The following is a 21,030-nucleotide window of genomic DNA, read 5'->3' on the forward strand; positions in this document are numbered from 1 at the left end:
TTGATTACGATCAAGATTGATGGCATACAATTTGTTTGTGTGAGTCTGGAGGGGATTAACATCCGCAGCCTAAAAATTCCCCCAGTGCAAAACTTGGCCACTGGATGACAGTATAATACCATCCATCCATACCTTTTTTTTTTTTGCTGCTTATCCTCACGAGGGTCGAGGAGCGTGCCGAAGCCTGTCCCAGCTGTCAACGGGCAGGCGGCGGGGTACACCCTCAACTGTTTGCCGGTCAATCGCAGGGCACATTGAGACAAACAGCCGTACTCACAATCACCCCTAACTCCACAGAGGCGGGGCTGGGATCGAACCTCAATCCTCAGAACTGTGAGGCCAACGCTTACCAGCTGATCCACCGTGCCGGACAGTATAATACAGGCATGCAAAAAAAAAAAAAAAAAAAAAAAAAAAGTCACTCCTCCTGGAGGTGACTCAGCAATCTGCAGCTATATTAGCCATTTTCTTGGGGAGGCTGAAGAATATGTCTATGAGTATTGTTATAGTGTCTGTCTAGCTCCAGCATTTGTACACACACATCTGTTCCTTAAAGCTTTTTAACAGATGCTATTTGGTGGCCAATCTATGGCATTTCATGTATTATAATTTAGCTAGTAGCGCTGTTTAAAATCCCTAACCTGTAATTCTCTGACAGCACTTTTTTTTTTGTATTATTCAGTATTCCAAACTGGTGGAACAATGGCGGAGCTGAATGGCGTTGGCCTCACAGTTCTGAGGACTCGCGTTCGAATCCTGGCCTCGCCTATCTGGGGTTTGCATGTTCTCCCGCATCCCCAGAAAATAATGCTTTAATTGTAGACTCGAAATTGCCCCTAGGTGACGGTGAGTGCGACTGTTGTGTGTCTCCATGTGCCCTGCGATTGCCGTCATCATACATCTCGTATCTCAAATATTTGCTCTCAAGTTGAAGCCAACAAATGCAGGACGGCCCACGTCTCCAAAAACCTCAAAGTTGCGATGCCGATTCAAATCGTACAATGAAGATTTTTCTTCGCACATCGTGATCAATAGTAACAAAACACACAGACTGTAGTTACTGTAATCGTATTTAATAAACTTTTTTTTTGAAAAAGGTACAATATTATTCCAAACACTGAAATGAATTGACTTCACATAAACGTCTTTGCCCTTAGCAGAATGATCACCTTAACATCTTACAAATATGAGCATATAAAATACAGGAAGGATCAACCCTCTTTCCACTCCCACCTCACCATCGCGTAATTAAATATATTTGGCTTATCAGAAGACAAAAAAAAAAAAGTCAGACATTACAAACAGTCATAACATTGCAGTAAAGCCTAATACCGACTTGTGTGGATTGCGTTTATTTCTGCTGAAGCAGTAGTTTGTACAGAAGTGCTTTAGAGTCAGAAAGTGCTGAATTCTCACCATGGTAAAAAATAAAAATACACTGCATTTTTTTTCTTTTTTTAAATCGATTCAAGGGTCTTCGATGTCCATGAATTCCTTTTTAGGTGAGGCAGCCCCCCTGTACCAGGCGCAGGAGCCGTCGCTTCTCATGATGCAGGCAAAGTGTCGCGCCTGCTTGCCGTTGGTCATCTTCTCCGTCAGGTAGTCCGTCCACAGGCACTCGGCCGGGCTGCTGATGCCGCACGGGACCGAGGTGCAGCGCGTGATCTACGGTAGACACGACGCGGATCGAATAAACGCCTTCGCTTGCAATGGTTTATCGACTGCTGGAATGCTAATCATTGTTAAAGGCAGTCTCCACATAGCAAGAGATGAGCAATAATGCGCAGGGAATGTGCAAAGCTTCACTTAAATCTGAGAGACTATGGACTTGTGCTGCTGTTTTGGTTAGCAGAAGAGATCAACTGAGCTTAGCGGTTAGCATCTACGAAGGGGGTGTGCGAATATTAGCTCAGGGCCGTCTAAGCGAGCAATTTCAAAGAACCGAATCCCATCCCCGGCGCTCCTACCTTGCAATCGCATCCCATCTGGTAGCGCTGCACCAGGCTTTTCTTTTGCGTGGCGCTCAAGACGTCCCACGGCTCCAGGAAGTTGCACAGGGTGACGTGCAGCGAACCGTCGGACTCCAGTCGACCTGTAGCGGCGGAAAAGGACGTGAAGGGAAGGCGGAACACCAAGGCATTGGTGAAAGGTAAAAGATACGATGTTTGTAAACCCCATTGAGTCACAAACTACATTTTTTGCAGCGCAAACTACTGAGGCCTAAGTCCATCCAGCCATTTTCTTTTGCCGCTTATCCTCACAAGGGTCGTGGGAGTGCTGGAGCCAATCCCAGCTGTCGACGGGCAGACCGTGAAGTGGTCGCCAGCCATAGTGACAAAGCCACACTCACAATCACACCTCCGGGCAATTTAGAGTCTCCAATTAGTGTTGCATGTTTTTGAGATGTGGGAGGAAACCGGAGTGCCCACCCGGAGAAAAGCCACGCAGGCACGGGGAGAACATGCAAACTCCCACACAGGCGGGGCCGGGGTCAAACCCGGGTCCTCAGAATTGTGAGGCCAACGTCTTACCAGGGCCGCCTTGACACCCAAGTCTTCTTCTTTTCCTTTCGGCTTGTCCCGTTAGGGGTGGTTTAGAGTTAGGACGCAAATTTTCTTGCAACAGTTTCACGCCGGATGCCCTTCCTGACACAACCCAACCAGGCGGTTTCCCATCCAAGTACTAACCGGGGCCAAACCCGCTTAGCTTCCGAGATCTGACGAGATCGGGCGTTCTCAGGGTAGCATGGCCGTAAACCTCGCCTTGACATCTAAGTATTTAATTTTTTTAAATTACTGTATGTATTAAATACATACCTGCAATGAGATACTCTATGCCTTTAGCGAGAGTGACCCCACATAATGAAGATGTTGGCGCAGTGTAGATGGCATCAAAGTCTTTGTCAGGGCCTTTGAACATCTGGAAAAAAAACAAAAACAAGTTAGACACATGTGGAGTTACACATACACGCAGATACGTCAACATCAATTTTATTATTTTATTTTTACCTTGGTCTGTTTGATGTCATACTTTATGGGTTTGATAAAGTCACCGTCGGCCTTCCCTCCAACCACCTTGGCCTTGATGACTGAAAAAAAAAAAAAAAAAAAAAAAAAAAAACGGGAGGAGTTTTGAAAGACGGTTAACATTCAAAACAAAAACAAGAAGAAAAAAAAATGGCATCCAGGTTCGAGGATTTGTTGCCGAGACTGCGGCACCGCACGACTGTTTCATCAGCTGCGCCCCGGAGAAAGAATGTGTGTACACAGCCGGGACCCGAAACGCACGAGGAAGCCAGTCAGCACTTTGAAGACTAGAATTAAGCAACGATAATCCGCCCACAAACCCTCACGGCCCGCCTGTGTTTGGATTAAGGGGGGAAAAAAATGAAAAGAAAAAAAAACTGGCGAGGGGGGAAATCACTTTTACTTTCCAGCTTCCTGATTGAGAGCTTTGAATGTGAAATGGGGGAAGAGAACACTTGAAGTGGAAAAATATGATTAAGGCAATACAGATGTGCCGTTTCAGCTCCAGCGCGGCCAAGCACTTGAGCGAAAAAACAAAACAAAACTCAGAGCGTCCCTACAGAACGATGACAGTTTAATATCGGGGGCTCGCCGTCGGGCAGGTGACTTGTGAGCTTCCAAACGGTGGAGCCTCGCTCGCGTCGGTGCCAACGTCAACTGTCCCGAAAAATCCACATTTTGCTTCGTCAACGTTGGGCCAATGCTAACAAGATCACTTTCCTTTTTTAAAAAAAAAAAAAAAAAAAATCATCATTAGGTTATAATAGAAGCTTTCAGAATGTTTCCTTTTAAGGAGATGTGCAAAGCTGACTCTAAATGCCCCCCTCCCCTCCAAAAAAAAAAAAGAAAGAAAAAAAGGGAAGACAAGAGAAGCGGACAAATGGTGAGAACAGTGCTGATGCTGCTCAGGAAGTCTCGCAACTCCTCTGGCTACAATTTGCGGTCACCCTCGCTCGCCTGACTTTGCACAATCGTTCGCAAATGTTGCTGGCCGGGGCGTTAGGTAACATCGACGCACGGTGCGAAGAATCCAAACGGAAGAAATTCAGTTTCGGGCTCTCAGCACCTCGCTTGAAGCCCAAAGCAATGTGCAAAATACAAGAGAGGATGCTAAACTAGCCAAGTTTCAGGAGAATTTTCTGGAAACTTTTAGATGACATCATGGAATCAATTATTTTCACTATGTTTGTATAGTTTAAATATTTGTACTACCACGACAAAGTAGCATCCGTGTCAGTCCTCGTAAAAACATTTCGATACTACGACACCCAAAAATCTTTCCGTTTTGCCTGAGCGTGCGGTGTGTAGTTCATAAAAAGTTAAATGTGTTTGCTTGAAACTGTTTATTGATACTCCCGGTTGACGTTTACAGAAGTAAAATTATAATAGATGAAAGAAAACTGCACTTTGTGTATATTTTCAGGCTAACATACTGCGGCTCTGTCTTGCAAAAGTCTGCTAGCTAAATGCTAACACGCGATGCTTTATGCCAGGGGTGTCAAACAAATTTTTGCCGGAGGCCACTTTGTATTTGCGGTTTCCCTCAAAGGGCTGTTATGTCTGTGAAATGATAAAAATCTTTAACCGCCTCATCATATTTACACGTAAAATTTAGTAGTAGTAGTAGTTTTGGAAACAGAAATCATCGGTAATTGTTTTTTTTTCCCAACAATCATTGTTTGGTAACACCAAAATGCTTGGAATTGCTCAATGTTTTCATTTATGATATGACAATTTGAAATTTTGGTACAGATTTCAACAAAAAAAATCATGGAAATTGATACATATGATTTGCCTCCGCGGGCCATATGGAAATTGATACATATGATTTGCCTCCGCGGGCCATATAAAATTATGCGGCAAGCCAGATCTGGCACCCGGGCCTTGAGTTTGACACCTGTGCTTTACGCCATAGATGGGCTAACAAACAGCGTGGCAGAATAGACTGTAGAATAAGAAAATGCAGTTATTATTTTTCCAGTACTTGAAAAAAAAAACTCCTGCAGGTATAACAAAGTATTTACAAAATATAGATAAAACAAGCAAAAAATTATAATTGCACGATAATAACATATTTGTGTGACATTCATTGTTTGTGGTTTGGATTTTTTTTTTTTTTTTTTGGGTGGGGAATGTGAAAAAAAAGTGTTGCATTTGAGTGAAACTCATGCAATGTTTAATAAAGTCTTACGTTTTCAAAAATATTTGATTTGAGTGTAATTATTTTTCATTAAAATTGACAGATGTGGCATAATCTGACTCAAATGTAAGTACTTGTAATTGGTATTGTCGTATCCCCAGTTTAATACACACTAAAAGGCATCCATATTAGCCTATTCTGTCACAAAATCAATAAATATATGAACCTGAAGTGACATCAAAAGTTCAACTTTTTAACATAAATGACTGTCATTAGCAACCAGTGCAACTTATCCAACTGAAGTTGATATTCAGATGTATTTGTATTTATATATTTGTATTCCTCTTTCACGTCATTTCGAAGTAACTACTAAAAAGGTAAACACTAGTTCTGTCATTTGCAAAATCTTTCCACTCACGTCATCTCACGCACACAAAAAGTTATTCATGCAGGAATCGTAAAAAAAACAACTCGATATCGTAAGTATTATTATTATTATTATAGTAAACACTGCCTGGAATACAACGCAAAGCAATGGAACTTTTTATTTTTTTTAAAGGGTAATAATGACGGACGGCGTCGCCTAACTTACCGACGTCCGCTTGGCAAAACGCCTGCTGCGGATGCGTGGCGGCGCAGCTGCACCCTTGCGCTTCCTTCCACGAGCACAGCAGAACCAGCGGCAGCACCAGAACCTTCAAAGTCCGGAACATCTTTGACCGCAACCGACAACAACAACAACAACAACAACAACAAAAGGAAGGAGTCGGGGAGGCGTTTCTGCGAGGCTGCTGCGGTGCGCGTGCAGGACTGCTTGGTTCTGCCCTAGTCCACGCTCACTCGAGTCTTTTTATGGCTGCACAACCCGCCCACACGTGACGTCACTTCCACTGGCTGATGACTCTTTTCACCTTCGTGCAAAGCACGCAAGCACGTACGCGTGTGTGCGTGCACGTGACGTTATTTTTGATTTTTATTTTTTTGGGCACCCATTAAAGACTTGATTCTTTCTACCACTGCCTATTGTAGAGAAGTAAAACAACTATCCGATGATAGATTAATTCAGCAAAAGAAATACATCCATTCATTTTCTTTGCCGCTTATCCTCACAAGGGTCGCGGGGCATGCTGGAGCCTATCCCAGGTGTGAGCGGGCAGGAGGCGGGGGTACACCCTGAACTGGTCGCCAGCCGATCGCAGGGCACGTCGAGACAAAGCGCCGCACTCGCAGTCCAACCTAGGGGCAATTTGGAGTGCATGTTTTTGGGATGGGGCGTCACGGTGGAGCAGATGGTAAAGCGTTGGCCTCACAGTTCTGAGGACCCGGGTTCGATCCAGGTCCCCGCCAGTGTGGAGTTTGCAGGTTCTCCCCGTGCCTCTGTGGGTTTTCTCCGGGTGGCCACTCTGGTTTCCTCCCACGTCCCAAAAACGCAACATTAATAGAACACTCTAAATTGCCCATAGGTGAGATTGTGAGTGCGACTGTTTGTCTCTATGTGCCCTGCGATTGGCTGGCTACCAGTTCGGGGTGTACCCCCGCCTCCTGCCCGTTGAGAGTTGGGATAGGCTCCAGCACTCCCCATGACTGTTGTGAGGATAAGCAGCAAAGAAAATGGATGGATGGATGTTTTTGGGATGTGGGAGGAAACCGGAGTGCCCACGCAGGTGGGTCCGAAATCGAACCCAGGACCTCAGAACTGTGAGGCCAAGGCTTTCCAGCCCTAATATAAATGTATATTTAATTTAATAATATGAAAACAAATTTTTTAAAAAAATAATTAATTTAATGAAAAAAAGTATTTACTTAATTGACTCAATAAAATCAAATTAATAAAACTCCCAGCACCGGACGTAAACTTCTATGAACTGAAATGTCCAAAATTTCCATAATCATAAACACAAGTTAAAAAAAAAAAAAAAAAGGGAGTTCACTTCATTTTGTTTTTTTCCAACAAACTTGCAGGGAAGGGTCCCAAGAGGGAAATCCCGACGTGCAAAGCTTGTCGTTGATATCGATAATGACCGTTTTGAATGAATGCAACAAAAATGGGGAAAAGTGAATCACTACAAGACTTTTATTTGCTTTAATTGGACTCAGAATTAGCAGGAAAACATTCACTATTTCCTTAATAAACAAAGACAAAGACGTCTCCTACTCTGCGATGTTTGTGAGCAGTTTTCACGGCGATGAGCTAAAGTTAGCAGGCCAGCTCATGTTGGCTTTGCGCGTGCACGTTATGCCCAACGTTACCGTAAACGACGTCGCAAAAACAACTTTTTTAGAGCGTGTCTTCACTGGAAAGGACAGCGGTAGGCCCTGGGAAGGAGCGTGGGCCTAATTTATGCCCCCTTAATCGGCCACATCTCTTATTTATTACGTGCCGCGTTCACACCTTGACAGCGCGTTATAAATGGCTTCTCCTGAAAAATGACGGTAACACCGCGGTGCCGAGAAGCCTATTTGCGTCACAAAAATAACGCTAATCCGTAATTACATGTCCGGCTGTGACGTCAACGCCGCAAAATAAAAAAAAAAAAAAAAAAAAAAAGGTTCAACAAATTATCAACTGGATGCAATGATAAATCACAGCAAGAATGTAAAAAAAGGCGGATGGTGCAACGTTGTCGGATGAACACGGCCGTGACACGCGTTGAGTCAAGTTATCGTCGCGGACTCGATGGACGCGGTCGCGAAAACACCGCTGGCAAAATGGTTGGGAGGGAGGTTGGGAAGGGCGAGGTGACATCATCGTCCGATGTAATAGATGCAGTGTGGGGGCGATTCCCCACAATCCTGCGCCCCTTCTGTGAAAGACTCCTGTTGTCACCGTCACATTCTTGGCTTCCTCTGCCCCTTACTCACGCGCGCTAATTGACCTTTTGTTGGAAACTCGACCGCGGAGTGGTCGAAGTACTTTCAGCGGCAAGTCGCGTTTTTGGGCCTAAAAAAAAAAAAAAAAAAAAAAAATCGCTCAATGTTGTCAAACACGTCCAAAGGCAGTTCTGGATGTGACTTGGAGTTGCTGATCTACAAAGTGACATGCCTGACAATTGGGAACTGTTTCTGTGAACATTTATGAACATGCGATGAAAAATGAATTGATTATGAGGTCAGTGATTCTCAAAGTGTGATACGGGCACCAGATCTAGTCTGCGGCCTCCCTACAATCCAGTCCAGTAAATTTGGGCTGCACGGCCGTACAGCCGTTGAGCGTTTGCCTTACAGTTCTGAGGACTGGGGTTCAAATCCCGGCCTCCCACTGTGTGGTTCTCCCCGTGCCTGCGTGGGTTTTCTCCAGGCACTCTGGTTTCCTCCCAAAAAAAACCCTGCAACATTAACTGAACACTAAATTGCCCATAGGTGTGATTGTGAGTGCGACTGTTGTCTGTTTCCATGTGCCCTGTGATTGGCTGGCGACCAGTTCCGGGTGTACCCCGCCTCCTGCCCGATGACAGCTGGGATAGGCTCCAGCACTCCTGCCACCCTCGTGAGGATAAGCAGCTAAAAAAATGAATGGATGTGCAAACACTGAGGGCTATGTAGTACGCAGTTGAAGGGTGTTTCTCACTCTTTCGGTTTGTCAGATTTTTGTGGGGCGTGGCTAAAACGGCACCCGGTGCCAGATTTGGGCATTGGTCATTGAGTGCCTCGTCGTCTGCCGGCACACCACGGTGAGAGAGGGTGAAGCACGATCACGGTAGAAAAAAAAAAATTAAAAAACTACTTTCTTCATGCAACTGTTAATTTTTATTGTAAGAATTTTGTAATTTTATTCCTGAAATATGCTGACTTTTTTTTTTTGGCGTGGTATTTGTCTTTACTCCTTTTACCGTATGATTTACTTTTTGTAGCTTTCCAAATGTATTCGCATCATATAAAAAAAATCCATCTTTATTCTTACAATAGTATGACTTCATGGTTTTGTAAAATTCTGACTGTACAACTTTATTCCTGTCACCTTACGACTTTTTTCCGTAGCTTTCCAAATTTCGTGTGGTTATTTTCTGACTTTCAAACTGTCCTCCACATACTGAGGCCTTTCTCCAGGAATGCAACTTTATTCTTGTCACATGATGACTTCATTTCTCAACATCATTCCCAATTGCAAACATATTCCTGTAAGTTTATTTACGTTATTGGCACATCGTTATAAATCGAAGACGTTATTCTCCCAAGATGACGTTTATTATAGCGTGACGATGACGATTCCCGTTAAATACATTTTTTTTTTTTTTTTCCTTTTGTGAACTGATAGTTGCATTTCAAAAAGAACTTAACGCGTCCTGCCTTAATGACTTCTGTGTGTCTGATCGTGCTCGGGCGCATTTCTCGTATTTTTGGTCTGCCGGCAGCCGGTCGGGCCCCGCGGCGTTCGCCAGCTACTGGCTCGGCACGCGTGCAGACTTTGGAGTTGTTTTCGAAGCCGTGAATGAACAGGACTCGTTTGTGCGGGCTGTTCCCCAAACGCGAAGGAAAAGAAAACGTCGTATTTGCTTCTAGGTCGGTGGATCCTCGCCGAACGTACAATGCGTTAACGCTGACAATGTACAAACAAGAAAGAGGAGTCTGTTTGCCTTGGCTGTCTGGTTTCCTGACATCATACTTGGCCACCTACCGTCTGGTTTTATGGCCGCACTTCCACCATTTTCCACAGAAGGGCCCATTAGTAGACTTGCTGGGATTCACGTGAAAAGGAACAGAAAAGGAGACATCGAGATTTGATGCCCGAGAAGCCGCCGCAGGGATGCCGTGCAGGACCGGGGGTTGAGGGGAGTTCCCATACGTGTGGAAATGTCGTATGGCGCCATGACTCGTCGGTCAAGTGGAATTTACCAGATGTTGGATGCAGTACGGAAACAGGAGGAAATGACACATCATAAAAAAAAAAAGAAAGAGAGTAGAGACGATGCTGTGTTTATCTGTAGTTTGGCATCAGAGGAATCCCAGAAGCCTCCGACCTGACCAAAGGCTGACCCGTTCCCGCCATGCGCTCAGCTCCGGGGCATTCGCCGCATGACCTCACAACGAGACCGCACGGCGCTTCTGGCCTTGCAAAACAGGCAAGAGCCGCCATCCGGATTGTTCTACGATAACATTTGCTTGTGGATGGAGGGAGACTTTGACAAAGAAGTGCAGAGTCAAAGCAGCAAAGTAGTCAAAAGGGGCCCCGGTGACATGTTTTGCCCGTTAACGTTTGAAAAAAACGAGCATTTTTGAAGATAGTTCGGCGTTTGGTCTGTTTTTGTTCTTGTGCATTGCGCACGTACCTGGCAACCAGGGGTGTTTTTTTTTTTTTTTTTTTATGCACACACAGGCATTTGCTTGGGGTCCGGAAATTTCCACAGGCCCCCCCTAAACGTCTTCAAAATCTATCCACCCATCCATCCATTTTCTTCGAGGCTTATCCTCACGAGGGTCACGGGCAGTGCCGGAACGTATCCCAGCTGTCGACGGGCAGGAGGCAGGGTACGCCCTGAACTGGTCGCCAGCCAATCGCAGGGCACATAGAGACAAACAGTCGCACTCGCAATCACACCTAGGGGGAATTTAGAGTGTGCAATTAATATTGCATGTTTTTGGGGTGTGCGAGGAAACCGGAGTGCTCACCCGGAGAAAACCCACGCAGGCACGGGGAGAACATGCAAACTCCACACAGGCGGGGCCTGTGGTCCTCGGAACTGTGAGGCCAAGACTTTACCAGCTGATCCACCGTGCCGCCCGTCTTCAAAATTAATTGGACACTCTAAATTGCCTTGAGGTGTTTGTGAGCGCGGTTGTTTGTCTCTGTGTGCCCTGCGATTGGCTGGCGACCAGTTCAGGGTTTACCCTGTCTCGTGCCCATTTGCAGCTGGGATAGGCTCCAGCACACCCCGCGACCCTCGTGAGGATAAGCGGCGAAGAAAGTGGATGGATGGATTTTTCAATGGATTTTTGTTTAAGCCTGGATTTAAAAACTTAAAAAATAAGGTTCAAAGCATTCTCAAGGACTCCGCAAAACAAGTTTGCTGGCGTGTTTTGAGGAAAATGCAGAGACGTTCTGCCAGTGGAGTCGCCGAGGCGAGAAGAAAACAAGCCCTTTTTTTAAAAAGACAAAAACAAATCAAAACTACCAAAGGATTCAACTTTTTATAATGTGACAACGAATGCGTGTAAATGACGTTGCGATGATTCCCTTTATCATCTCATGGAAGAGCAATTCATTATCCTGCACATCGCTGTACGTCGCTGGCATAAGAGATTATTTGTAATCAATAATTTCTGGGAAACGATTAAATACATTGTGATAATTGGATGATCACTACCTTACTGTAAAACCATGTACTCAATTTTTGGCCAACATTTTGCAATTCGACGTGTGGTTTAACCGATCTGAGCGGCCCCTACGATGTGGCCCGTGATTAACAAAAAACATTTTGCCACACCAGCAATACAGTATTAAGCAATATCATCAATTTTTCCACACGTCAGTAACTGTTCACTGGTGACAGTGACAGACAGTGAATCATTCAGATTGTCCAACTGCGAAATCGACGGAAACCAAGGGAAAAAAAAAAAGAGTGAAAAAGATGGCATTTTGTGCCGTGTCACCGTTTATGACTGTTGGTCAGCGAATGTCCGCAGAGGCTCCGGGCGACGACTGCGCCTTGACTTTTTCAACCCTGCACAAATAGGGAAGAAGAAGAAGATTCACTTCCTCCATTTGCGTCATTTGGATTTTACCTCTTTCGAATGTTCTGTTTGCCGTTCCGGTATCTACGTGCCCTCCAAACAGCAGATGTTGAGGTCACAATGTTCACTTTCCTGAAGGACTGCAAGACCCGCATCGTCGCCACCTTCATTTGGAACCGACTGTCCAATTTTCACGTTCACTTGTTAAAATCCACCAGATTTACACATTTACACCTCCCTTTTTTATTATAGTGACTTCATTCTTCTGAAGTGCCAACTGTTTTCCTTGTATCACATCCATATTCTTTGCCGCTTATCCTCACGAGGGTCACGGGAGTGCTGGAGCCTTTTCCAGCTGTCAATGGGCAGGAGGCAGGCTACACCCTAAACTGGTCGCCAGCCAATCGAATGGCACATAGAGACAAACAGCCGCACTCACAATCACACCTAGGGGCAATTTAGAGTGTCCAATTACTGTCACATGTTTTTTTTTGGGGGGAGGATGTGGGAGGAAACTGGATTGCCCACTTGGAGAAAACCCACCCAGGCACGGGGAGAACATGCAAACTCCACACAGGCGGGGCCGGGATCGAACCCGGGTCCTCAGAACTGTGAGGCCACGACTTTCCAGCTGCCCCACCGTGCCGCCGTCCTTGTATCACAACTTGAAAAAATTGCAAGTTCATCCATCCATCCATCCATCCATCCATTTTCCGAGCTGCTTATTCTCGCGTGGTGTGCTGGAGTTTATATTTGCACTTCATCCATTATGATTTTTCTCATTACTACGTGATCACAGTGAAGTACGAATCGTTCTTGAAACATAATAATATTTTTTTTCATCATACTATTAAAAAAAACCTTTGCCGTAACTCAGGGGTGTCAAACTCATTTTTTGTCGCTGGCCGCATTGTGGTTAGGGTTTCCCTCAGAGGGCCGTTAGGACTGAAACCATAAATTTTTCTTTTTAATCACCTCATATTTACACATCAAATTTATGAACCAGTTTTGGAATCAAAACTATCAACTATTTTTGATGTTTTGGTAAGACAAAAATACTTGCAGTGTCTCAGTTAGAGGCGGCACAGTGGGGCAGCTGGAAAGCGTTGGCCTCGCAGTTGTGAGGACCTGGGTTCGATCTCGGCCTTCCCTGTGTGGCGTTTGCAACTTCTCCCCGTGCCTGCGTGGGTTTTCTCCGGGCACTCCGGTTTCCTCCCACATCCCAAAAACGTGCAAGATTCTTTGGACACTCATAATTGCCCCAAGGTGTGATTATGACTGCGACTGTTTGTCTCGTTCTGCCCTGCGATTGGCTGGCAACCAGGGTCCAGCACTCCCGCAACCCTTGTGAGGATAAGCGGCTAAGAAAATGGATGCATAGATGGATGTCAACGATATCATTTATGATATGACAGTTTGCAACTGCGATCATTTCAATGCCTTCATAATAATTTGACCTGGATGAATAACAATATTGACAAAAACTAACAAAACAAACAAACGCAATGACTTCAATGGGAAACAGTGAATGAAACACAGTCAGGTATTATTCACTGATAAAGAAATCAAAGATGTGATGAAATCTCCGCGTTTGGCGCATGAATCAACCGCACTGACCTACGAGAGAGCGGCGGAGTCATCTCGCAGCCCACCCGCCCAGGCATGTTCCTGCAGCCGTGAGGTGTGCGGGGGGAAAACAGAAAAACGGCTCCGCGAGAGCGGGTGACTCATGCCGAGAAAGTGCGATCCTCCTTCGTAAAAGCCGCCGCTAATGCAGACCAGTCCCTTGTCCGGCACCGAACATTTTCCACTCGTCACGACTGAAAGTCGTTTCGCAGTTTAACTTGGTCCTCCCAGCGACGGACATTTGAACACAAACGGCACAGCGAGGCATGTAGACAGACATGATGAGGGTACCCGTATTCTTTATCATCTGCCAGGAATGACCAGATTTATGCCATTTGATGTCTGAAAAGAAAATAAGTGTAAAGTATGAGCTGGTGTCTATGCTGACCCCCGGTGGCCGAGGTGTGAACAACAGAATGAGAACATGACAGAAAAACAGTGAAATAATTCGATTGAACTGTTTTTACAATGAATAATGACTTGGAAAGCAAATGTTTCCTCAGAAATAATGCCAAATCTGTATTTTTGGGGGGTGTTGGTGGAAGGGATTAATGGCATTTCACTTATTTTCATTCATTTAATGACCAGATTTATGCAATTTAATGTCCGAAAAGAAAGTAAGAGTAAAGTAAGAGCTAGTGTCTATGCTGACCCCCGGTGGCCAAGGTCTGAACAACAGAATGAGAAAGTGACCAAAAAAAACTGTGAAATAATTCTATTGAACTGTTTTTACAATGAATAATGACTTGGAAAGCAAATGTTTCCTCAGAAATAATTCAAAATTAGTATTTTTGGGGTGGTGGTGGAAGGGATTAATGGCATTTCAGTTCTTTTCATTAATTTCATGACCAAATTTACGCCAATTGATGTCTGAAAAGAAAATAAGTGTAAAGTATGAGCTGGTGTCTATACTGACCCCCGGTGGCCAAGATGTGAACAACAGAATAAGAAAGTGACAAAAAAAAAACCCGAAATATTTCTATTGAACTGTTTTCACAATGTATAATGATTTAGGAAGCAAATGTTTCCTCAGAAATAATTCAAAATTTGTATTTTTTTGGGGGGGGGGGGGTGTAAGGGATTAATGGTATTTCAGTTCTTTTCATTAATTTAAATGGGGAACGATAATTGAAGATGCTAGTCTTACAATTTAAAAAACTAAACATGATCCTGCTACTACTACTACTTTGTGGATTTATTGTCCACTGAATGGGGTTCTGGAATGTACCCCCCTGAGGAAAATCCCTAATTTATCGCAGGGGGTATGTTCCACAACCTACGTGACAAAAATTTGACAAAAGAGCTTTGATTTTTTTTCAGCATTATGTAATCGTGTCCTGGAGAAGCCGTTACCAAGTGCTTAAGATCATCACCTGCCACCTTGGGGGATCTCGGTTCAAGACCCTGACAGGCCCAACCGCCAACATACCCCCAAACTCGTGGCCGTGGAGTCCTTGAGCAAGACACTGACACCCCAAACTGCTCCACTTACAAACGTGTGTGTGTTCTCTGTGATGAGTAAAATGCAGAGGATCAACTTTGTGTGTACGCACGCATGTTCATGACAATAAAGGTTATTATTTTTCTTCTACTCCTCACGGACTCCAATAAACATGTAATGGTTTTACCCTTTGCTCGCTTCCTCAAAATTCCTACGTTGGCAGTCCCACGAATTAACTAAACCGGGAAAATGTTCCACTCACGTTCTCGTTATTTGCCGGTGTGGTCCCGCGGCGCCCTCTCGTGGCCGCCAGCCTCTCCTGTGCACATGGTAAAGGTGACGAGCAGGTGAAGTCAATGAGCGCATTCGAGTGGTGTTGGCCAACTGCGGGCGGATTCTGCAGCCTTAAAAAGGCCCTCTTGAGCCAGAACTCAGGTACAGCAAAGTAGTCCGTCAGCTGCGCGCCTCGACTGCCGCGGCATCCCTTTTCTTGCACAGCTTAACTTCCTCCTTTTGCCTTTGCGGTCCTCAACGCTGAAAAATGAGCTGGCTTCTGAATCGCTTCATGTTGCCCCTGGTTCTGCTCTTCTGCCGGGGGCTCCAGGAGAACGGCGCCCAGGCCTGCACCTGTCTCCTGCTGCATCCCCAGCAAGTATTTTGCCAAGTAGATGTCGGTAAGTTGCAAGAAACTTCGCGTTTGCTCGACTTGGACTTGCTCGTAGTTTGGCTTGGATTGACAGACAAGTACGTGTTCCATTGATCATGGCTGACCTTTGGTTAGGTCGGATCAATTTTCAGGATAAATTGTGACAAAATGGCTTGCTTTGCGGTTCACTCAATTCTGTTTGGGTTTCAGGGAGCCCTCGGTCTACGACTGAGATCCGTTCCTACAGTCGTGACCTGAACTTGAATTTAGACTCAAGTCGGACTCCGCCATTATAGGCAGAATTTACATCAAAATACTTTGTATAAAAAAAACAAAACAACAAACCCAAATACATAAAAATAAATGAGATGATGTACTTAGCATTATTGCTGAGAGGTGGCTATGTTAAGCTATTGCGAAGGAATCTGGTCCTCAGTCCTCTCAATCTTGACAAGTATGAAAGAACCTTGTTTTATGATCGTTGTATCCAACGTGGGACTGGAACCTTTCACATGCACTGAAATACGGGCTTTGTCTTTAAGAATTCTCACCACGGTCAAGCGACTGAAGCCTCGGTGGTGTTTGTCTCTCCTTTCTCCGATCTTTTTATGATCTTGAGCTTCGTTTCCGCGGTCATGGACTTTCTTTTGGGTGCAACGCCATTGCTGAAAGACACAGCTTTCTTCTTTGGGACGGAAAATGCAAAAATACTCCTGGCGGAGGGGCGACGGGCGTTGTAGTCGAGGACTCCCTGTATTTTGCAACTCTTGTACATGGGTTGGGGATGCTGTCAATTTTCAGTTTTGTATTATGAATGCTGTCTACATTCCTAAGATCTAGATTTGTGAAACTTTGGTTACTAATCCTCAAATGTGGCTGTTTTAATGAACTTTTTTTTTTTTTTTTTTTTTTGAAGTCATCAAAGCGAAGGTTGTTAGCACAACGGCTGACGGTGGCCTAAATCCAATCAAGTATGACATCCAGCAAATAAAGGTGAAGTATTTACCTTGTGTCCGCGTATACTGCAATTGGACATAAATCCAACTTTTGCTTTGCAGAACTTTAAGGGCCCTGAGAAGGTTTTTGCCGCCGTGTACACTGCATCCAGCTCTGCCGCATGTGGAATCACTCTGACCAACGGCGTTGAATATCTATTAATGGGTATTTAAAAAAAAAAAAAAACGGCAGCTTGTGACAAGTTTTAGTACTTTGGGTGCATTTTTTTTTTTTTCTTATTTTCACAATTCCAGCCAGACTCCAGTCTGACGGCTCTCTGTACATCACCTCATGCGACTTCCATCAGCCGTGGGACGACATGAGCGCCACGCAAAAGAGCTTGTTGCAGCTCTACGGGATGGGCTGCGACTGCAAGGTAGGAGCTCAAAAAGATGGAATTTGTCGTTGGCCCCAAATCCATCAGGTTGCCATCTCAAGCAATTTTGCATAAAGTCCTCGGTCACCCGTGGCCAAGCACGAATCTGTTCAACAAACGGTCCTCATTCCTTGTGTGAACGGTCGTCGTCCTCCGCAGATCACGCGCTGCTCCTCCCTCCCGTGCGGCATCAGCAGCTGGACCGAATGCTTGTGGACGGACTTTTTGCCAGTGAAGATGGCCAACGCGGAGCAGGCCCGAAACTTTGCTTGCGTCAAGAGGAGAGAAGGCTCTTGTGCCTGGTACAGGGGTTCCGCCTCCCCCGCAAAGGAGTTTCGTGGGCGTTAAAGGTTCTTAATGCAAATAAATGGTTTATGTTCTGACAATCGAGTGTTTCTATACAAACTTCTGCTTTTGATGCATAGAACTCGTGCTGGAAACGTTTCCAGATGGCAATATGATCTGAAAAGTGAAACTCTTTACAAACATTCCAACCCACTGAATGTAGTTAAAATTTCTAATGTGGTCAACCTTTATTTTATTCTGGACTGTACTTTTGATACTCCAACTTTTAACGAGTCCCTAATGGTCAGTAAACTAGAGGTAGAGATGATGCAGCTGACCATTAGATGGCGCCAAATAGTTTTCTGGGGGACCTCTCAGATCACTGCTTGGCCCCCCCTCCTTTTTTTTTTTTTTGGTAGGTATTCATCCCATACGACTCAGTTGTACATCCCGCAGAGCTACCCAACTTGCTGAATACTAGTATCAACCCCAGATGTACACCAACTCCAAAGGCACGTTTAGCTGCCACCTATCAGGATGTGAGCAAGACTTGGCCACTGCCAAGAGGGGTGTGGTCACAACACTGCTCTTTGTGTTGACACCTGTCACCACTCGCAGCTGTTTCACAATCTGACTGTAATTAGGCATTTGCCAGTTTGCTGCCTTGCGGTAGAGTTCCTTTCACTGCCTGTGGGACTCTGCTCGATGTGTCAGTTAGAGTAACCCTAGTCACAGTGATTCTGTGCCCTTTTGTTTGATGGTGTCCCGAGTTGTTAGTTTGCCCCATAGTCATCGGACCTTGCTGCATGTCTTTTGGATCCCGCCTAGCCTAGCGTTTCAGTACCTCTGCGTTGTCAGACGGCTACGATGACCCCGTTTCCGGAATAAACCACATTGAAGATTATGCCTCTGTTTCGAAGTCCTGAATTTGGAGATTTGTGACATGTACCTTCCTAATTGTAAGGTTTGCCCCTCTTTTTGCAAGGTTACTGATTCCTTAGTTGCAGTTTGTCAAAGAGCTATCTGTGCTAGGTCACACACAAAACAAACTTATACAAAACTGTAATTCTCACATTTCCTAAACTCTCAAAAAATGATCTGACCTTTCATGTCGCCGCCGAACCGAACACGGTGTCACTTGATCAGAGACCTACTTGCACAAAAATTCCTACGGGTGAAGCAGCTCCAACCCCCCCGTCTAAAACTCTGCAGAAAATGGCCAACAGCCTGTTAAAATGCGACATTTGCAGTACTTGGAAGTTCTAACTTCATGACCAATACGGTGGTGTATGCGGCCTAAGCGTTGATTACCTTCAACAAATTTACTCAATAGAACCTTTGGAAAGGGTTTTTCTTCAGCCAGGTTTTTGGTGACTGTCATTGCAAGAAAAATAAAATACAAATATGAAAAAGCAACTCACATTGCACTGATTCATTTGGGTTCTTTCACAGCCTGATATGATGTTATCTGTACCTATAAATGTCAACACCTTAACAATATGACTTGCCATAGAAGTGTTATCAGATCATAAGTGGGTTTGTGAATACGAAATTTGTGTTCTGTTGAGTGCTGTGACTGAAGGTGGATTGAATGAATCATGAAGTATTCCACGGATATAACAGGTTTTTGCTATTGAACACACACACACACACACAAATCAAATCCATGTCCGTTCATACAAGTCTGCACGTACGCAAGTCAGGTGTCGAAAGTCATGAGGGCGTGCTGGTGACGTCACGCGTGGGTGGAGCCTTCAGCCCTAAAAAGGCCCTCACGAGTCTCGAGCAAACCGGTCGGTCTCTCTGAACTCAGCTCTTTTCTTGAGCGTCGTGACGGTGGGACGAAGGATCAATACTTCAGGCACGTGATTTGACTGAATGAAAAAAGACGGAAAATTAGACGGGGGGTCTGGGGGCTCCAAGCATGATCAAAGGATGATCACCAATTTTAACGTGCGTGTTTTATAAATTGTATTATGAATTAAATATATCTAGTACGCTGCTCTGTTTTCAAAATGCTCACAATATTATTTAGGTGCAGACCTTCACCTCAAAAAATTACAAATTCAAATACAAATTCAAATAAGTCAACTACTACTACTAGAAGTGAAACTAAATTGAATCGTGCGTGCATAACGTATATCGTATCCATTCCAAAACTTTTTAATTTCTTGTTTTTGGAAATGATTGAAACGCATGAATTTGACAATTATTAACGTCATGTTTCGCTATCAGTAAATAATACAGACATTTTTTACAAGTAATTGCTTCTGAACTTTCACCTCGTTATTGACGAGCCTGTCTGCAACTTGGCCTCTCAATACCGGGAGTGGCGGACGTAAACAAGGGATGAAGTCCGGATGGTTTGTTGGCCTCGGGTTGACATCCGAATGGACCAGCTATGGAAAAGTTTGTTTTCCTTGCTTCCAGTTTTTGACGTGTTTTTGTCGTTTCGCGTGAACTTCCAATGCCTTGAAACGTCTCCATCCGTAGTCAATAGTATCCTGACACCACGTGCACAACGCCTCACCGGGTCAATCGATTTTGCGAATGATGGCGCGTAACAGAGTGGCAACTTCCGTCTTTCCAACTGTTTCGACGATTTCTCGTTCCATCCAATCCCGCCGAAACTTATTTTTGACATTTCTATCAATTTCTTTCACTTGCGAAGAGTCTTTGCCGCCATTGCGTTCACTTGCAAACGGGTCCACTTCCTGCCTGTCCCACGTTCGACCAATCAACAGACGCGTATCACATTTCCCGCCTCGCTTGCAAAAGTCGGATCGGAAAATGAACGAGTGCGGATTCTGGCACGGGTTACAGACGGAATATTGCAGAAAAACTGATTTGTTTTAATTCATGCAATTTAAAAAAAAGACGGAATTTCGTCTATAAATGGAAAAATCACATCTGATACTTTGGATCAACTGTGTCTGCACTTCTACCGAAGCTTCTCTGGATTCATTTGCTCTGTTGACAATTATATCTGACAATTCAGAAATTTCATAAAAACGTCTGCTTTTGATGCAATATTGGGCAGAAAAGCTGAAAAAATTCACAATTCACTAGTGTGAATATGGCACACACGTTTCAGATGGGAATACGATCTGAAATCTTTACAAATGTCCACCGAATGTATTTAAATTAAATTTATAATGTATGTCATCTTTCGTTTATTCTCAACTATACTTTAAATGCTGCCAAAGAGGGTCAATATGAGTGACTTCCTTATGGTTTGTCAACCCGAGGGAAAAATGAGGGCCCCGGTCTATAATTCCCTTCCTGACCACTAGAAGGAGCCAAATCTAAGGTTTTCTGGACCGGACCGTAGCAGTCTTGTTCAGACTTGGATTAGCGTCCAAACTGCCATTTTACAGGTCAGCCGGAAACTAAACATCTCAAACTCTGACGTTTGTATAATGTCGTTGACAGTTTCTCCAATCATGACATTCTTAACTTTATTGTGCGGCGCGACCATGTCAAAGAGAGACGAGGGCAGGTCAGTCGTGCTAACGACTTTAATGACACAATTTACTCGACATGATACAAGAACTTCAAAGAGGCTTTGTCACTTGGTTCAGTTCCGTGTTAATTACGGCAATGATTTTCAACCTTTATTGGGCCGAGGCACATTTTTTGTATTTAAGAAATCTCACGCCACACTCCCAACCTAAAATGCTACCAAAAAAAAAAAAAAAAAAAAACCCCATACAGATACTGTTAATAATGTATTTTCTACCATCTAATAGAAGAACATTTATTTGTTCTCTCTGTCACGCTACACCCCTGCCATGGATCGATACATAAAGATACATTATGTTATGT

The 21,030-nt window shown here is 44.4% G+C and overlaps 2 protein-coding genes across 2 annotated transcripts; one reads left to right on the forward strand and one right to left on the reverse strand.

The window, feature by feature from the left end:
• Nucleotides 1-1,057: 1,057 nt before the first annotated feature.
• On the reverse strand, nt 1,058-6,031 carry LOC133514866 (metalloproteinase inhibitor 2-like). The gene is made up of 5 exons (XM_061846921.1): nt 5,759-6,031; nt 3,009-3,088; nt 2,817-2,919; nt 1,968-2,092; nt 1,058-1,665 (listed from the first exon to the last, which is right to left on the reverse strand). The coding sequence occupies exons 1-5, from the start codon at nt 5,877-5,879 to the stop codon at nt 1,468-1,470; spliced, it is 627 nt and encodes a 208-aa protein (XP_061702905.1). The 5' UTR covers nt 5,880-6,031; the 3' UTR covers nt 1,058-1,467.
• Nucleotides 6,032-15,321: 9,290 nt separating this feature from the next.
• Nucleotides 15,322-17,306, forward strand: LOC133514380 (metalloproteinase inhibitor 2-like). The gene is made up of 5 exons (XM_061846033.1): nt 15,322-15,576; nt 16,465-16,541; nt 16,607-16,709; nt 16,799-16,920; nt 17,080-17,306. The coding sequence occupies exons 1-5, from the start codon at nt 15,444-15,446 to the stop codon at nt 17,266-17,268; spliced, it is 624 nt and encodes a 207-aa protein (XP_061702017.1). The 5' UTR covers nt 15,322-15,443; the 3' UTR covers nt 17,269-17,306.
• The last annotated feature ends 3,724 nt before the right edge of the window (nt 17,307-21,030 follow it).

Source organism: Syngnathoides biaculeatus, chromosome 16 (assembly GCF_019802595.1).
Source record: "Syngnathoides biaculeatus isolate LvHL_M chromosome 16, ASM1980259v1, whole genome shotgun sequence".
Taxonomy (NCBI): Eukaryota; Metazoa; Chordata; class Actinopteri; order Syngnathiformes; family Syngnathidae; genus Syngnathoides; species Syngnathoides biaculeatus.

Bases quoted from the DNA above. Each gene is read 5' to 3' on its own strand.
- LOC133514866 (XM_061846921.1), bottom strand. From the start codon at position 5,879: ATGTTCCGGACTTTGAAGGTTCTGGTGCTGCCGCTGGTTCTGCTGTGC. The intron at 3,089-5,758 runs GTAAGTTAGGCG...TTTTTTTTTCAG, and splicing joins GTTTTGCCAAGCGGACGTCG to TCATCAAGGCCAAGGTGGTT. The intron at 2,920-3,008 runs GTAAAAATAAAA...TTTTTTTTCCAG, and splicing joins ATGACATCAAACAGACCAAG to ATGTTCAAAGGCCCTGACAA.
- LOC133514380 (XM_061846033.1), top strand. From the start codon at position 15,444: ATGAGCTGGCTTCTGAATCGCTTCATGTTGCCCCTGGTTCTGCTCTTC. The intron at 15,577-16,464 runs GTAAGTTGCAAG...TTTTTTTTGAAG, and splicing joins ATTTTGCCAAGTAGATGTCG to TCATCAAAGCGAAGGTTGTT. The intron at 16,710-16,798 runs GTATTTAAAAAA...TCACAATTCCAG, and splicing joins CGTTGAATATCTATTAATGG to CCAGACTCCAGTCTGACGGC.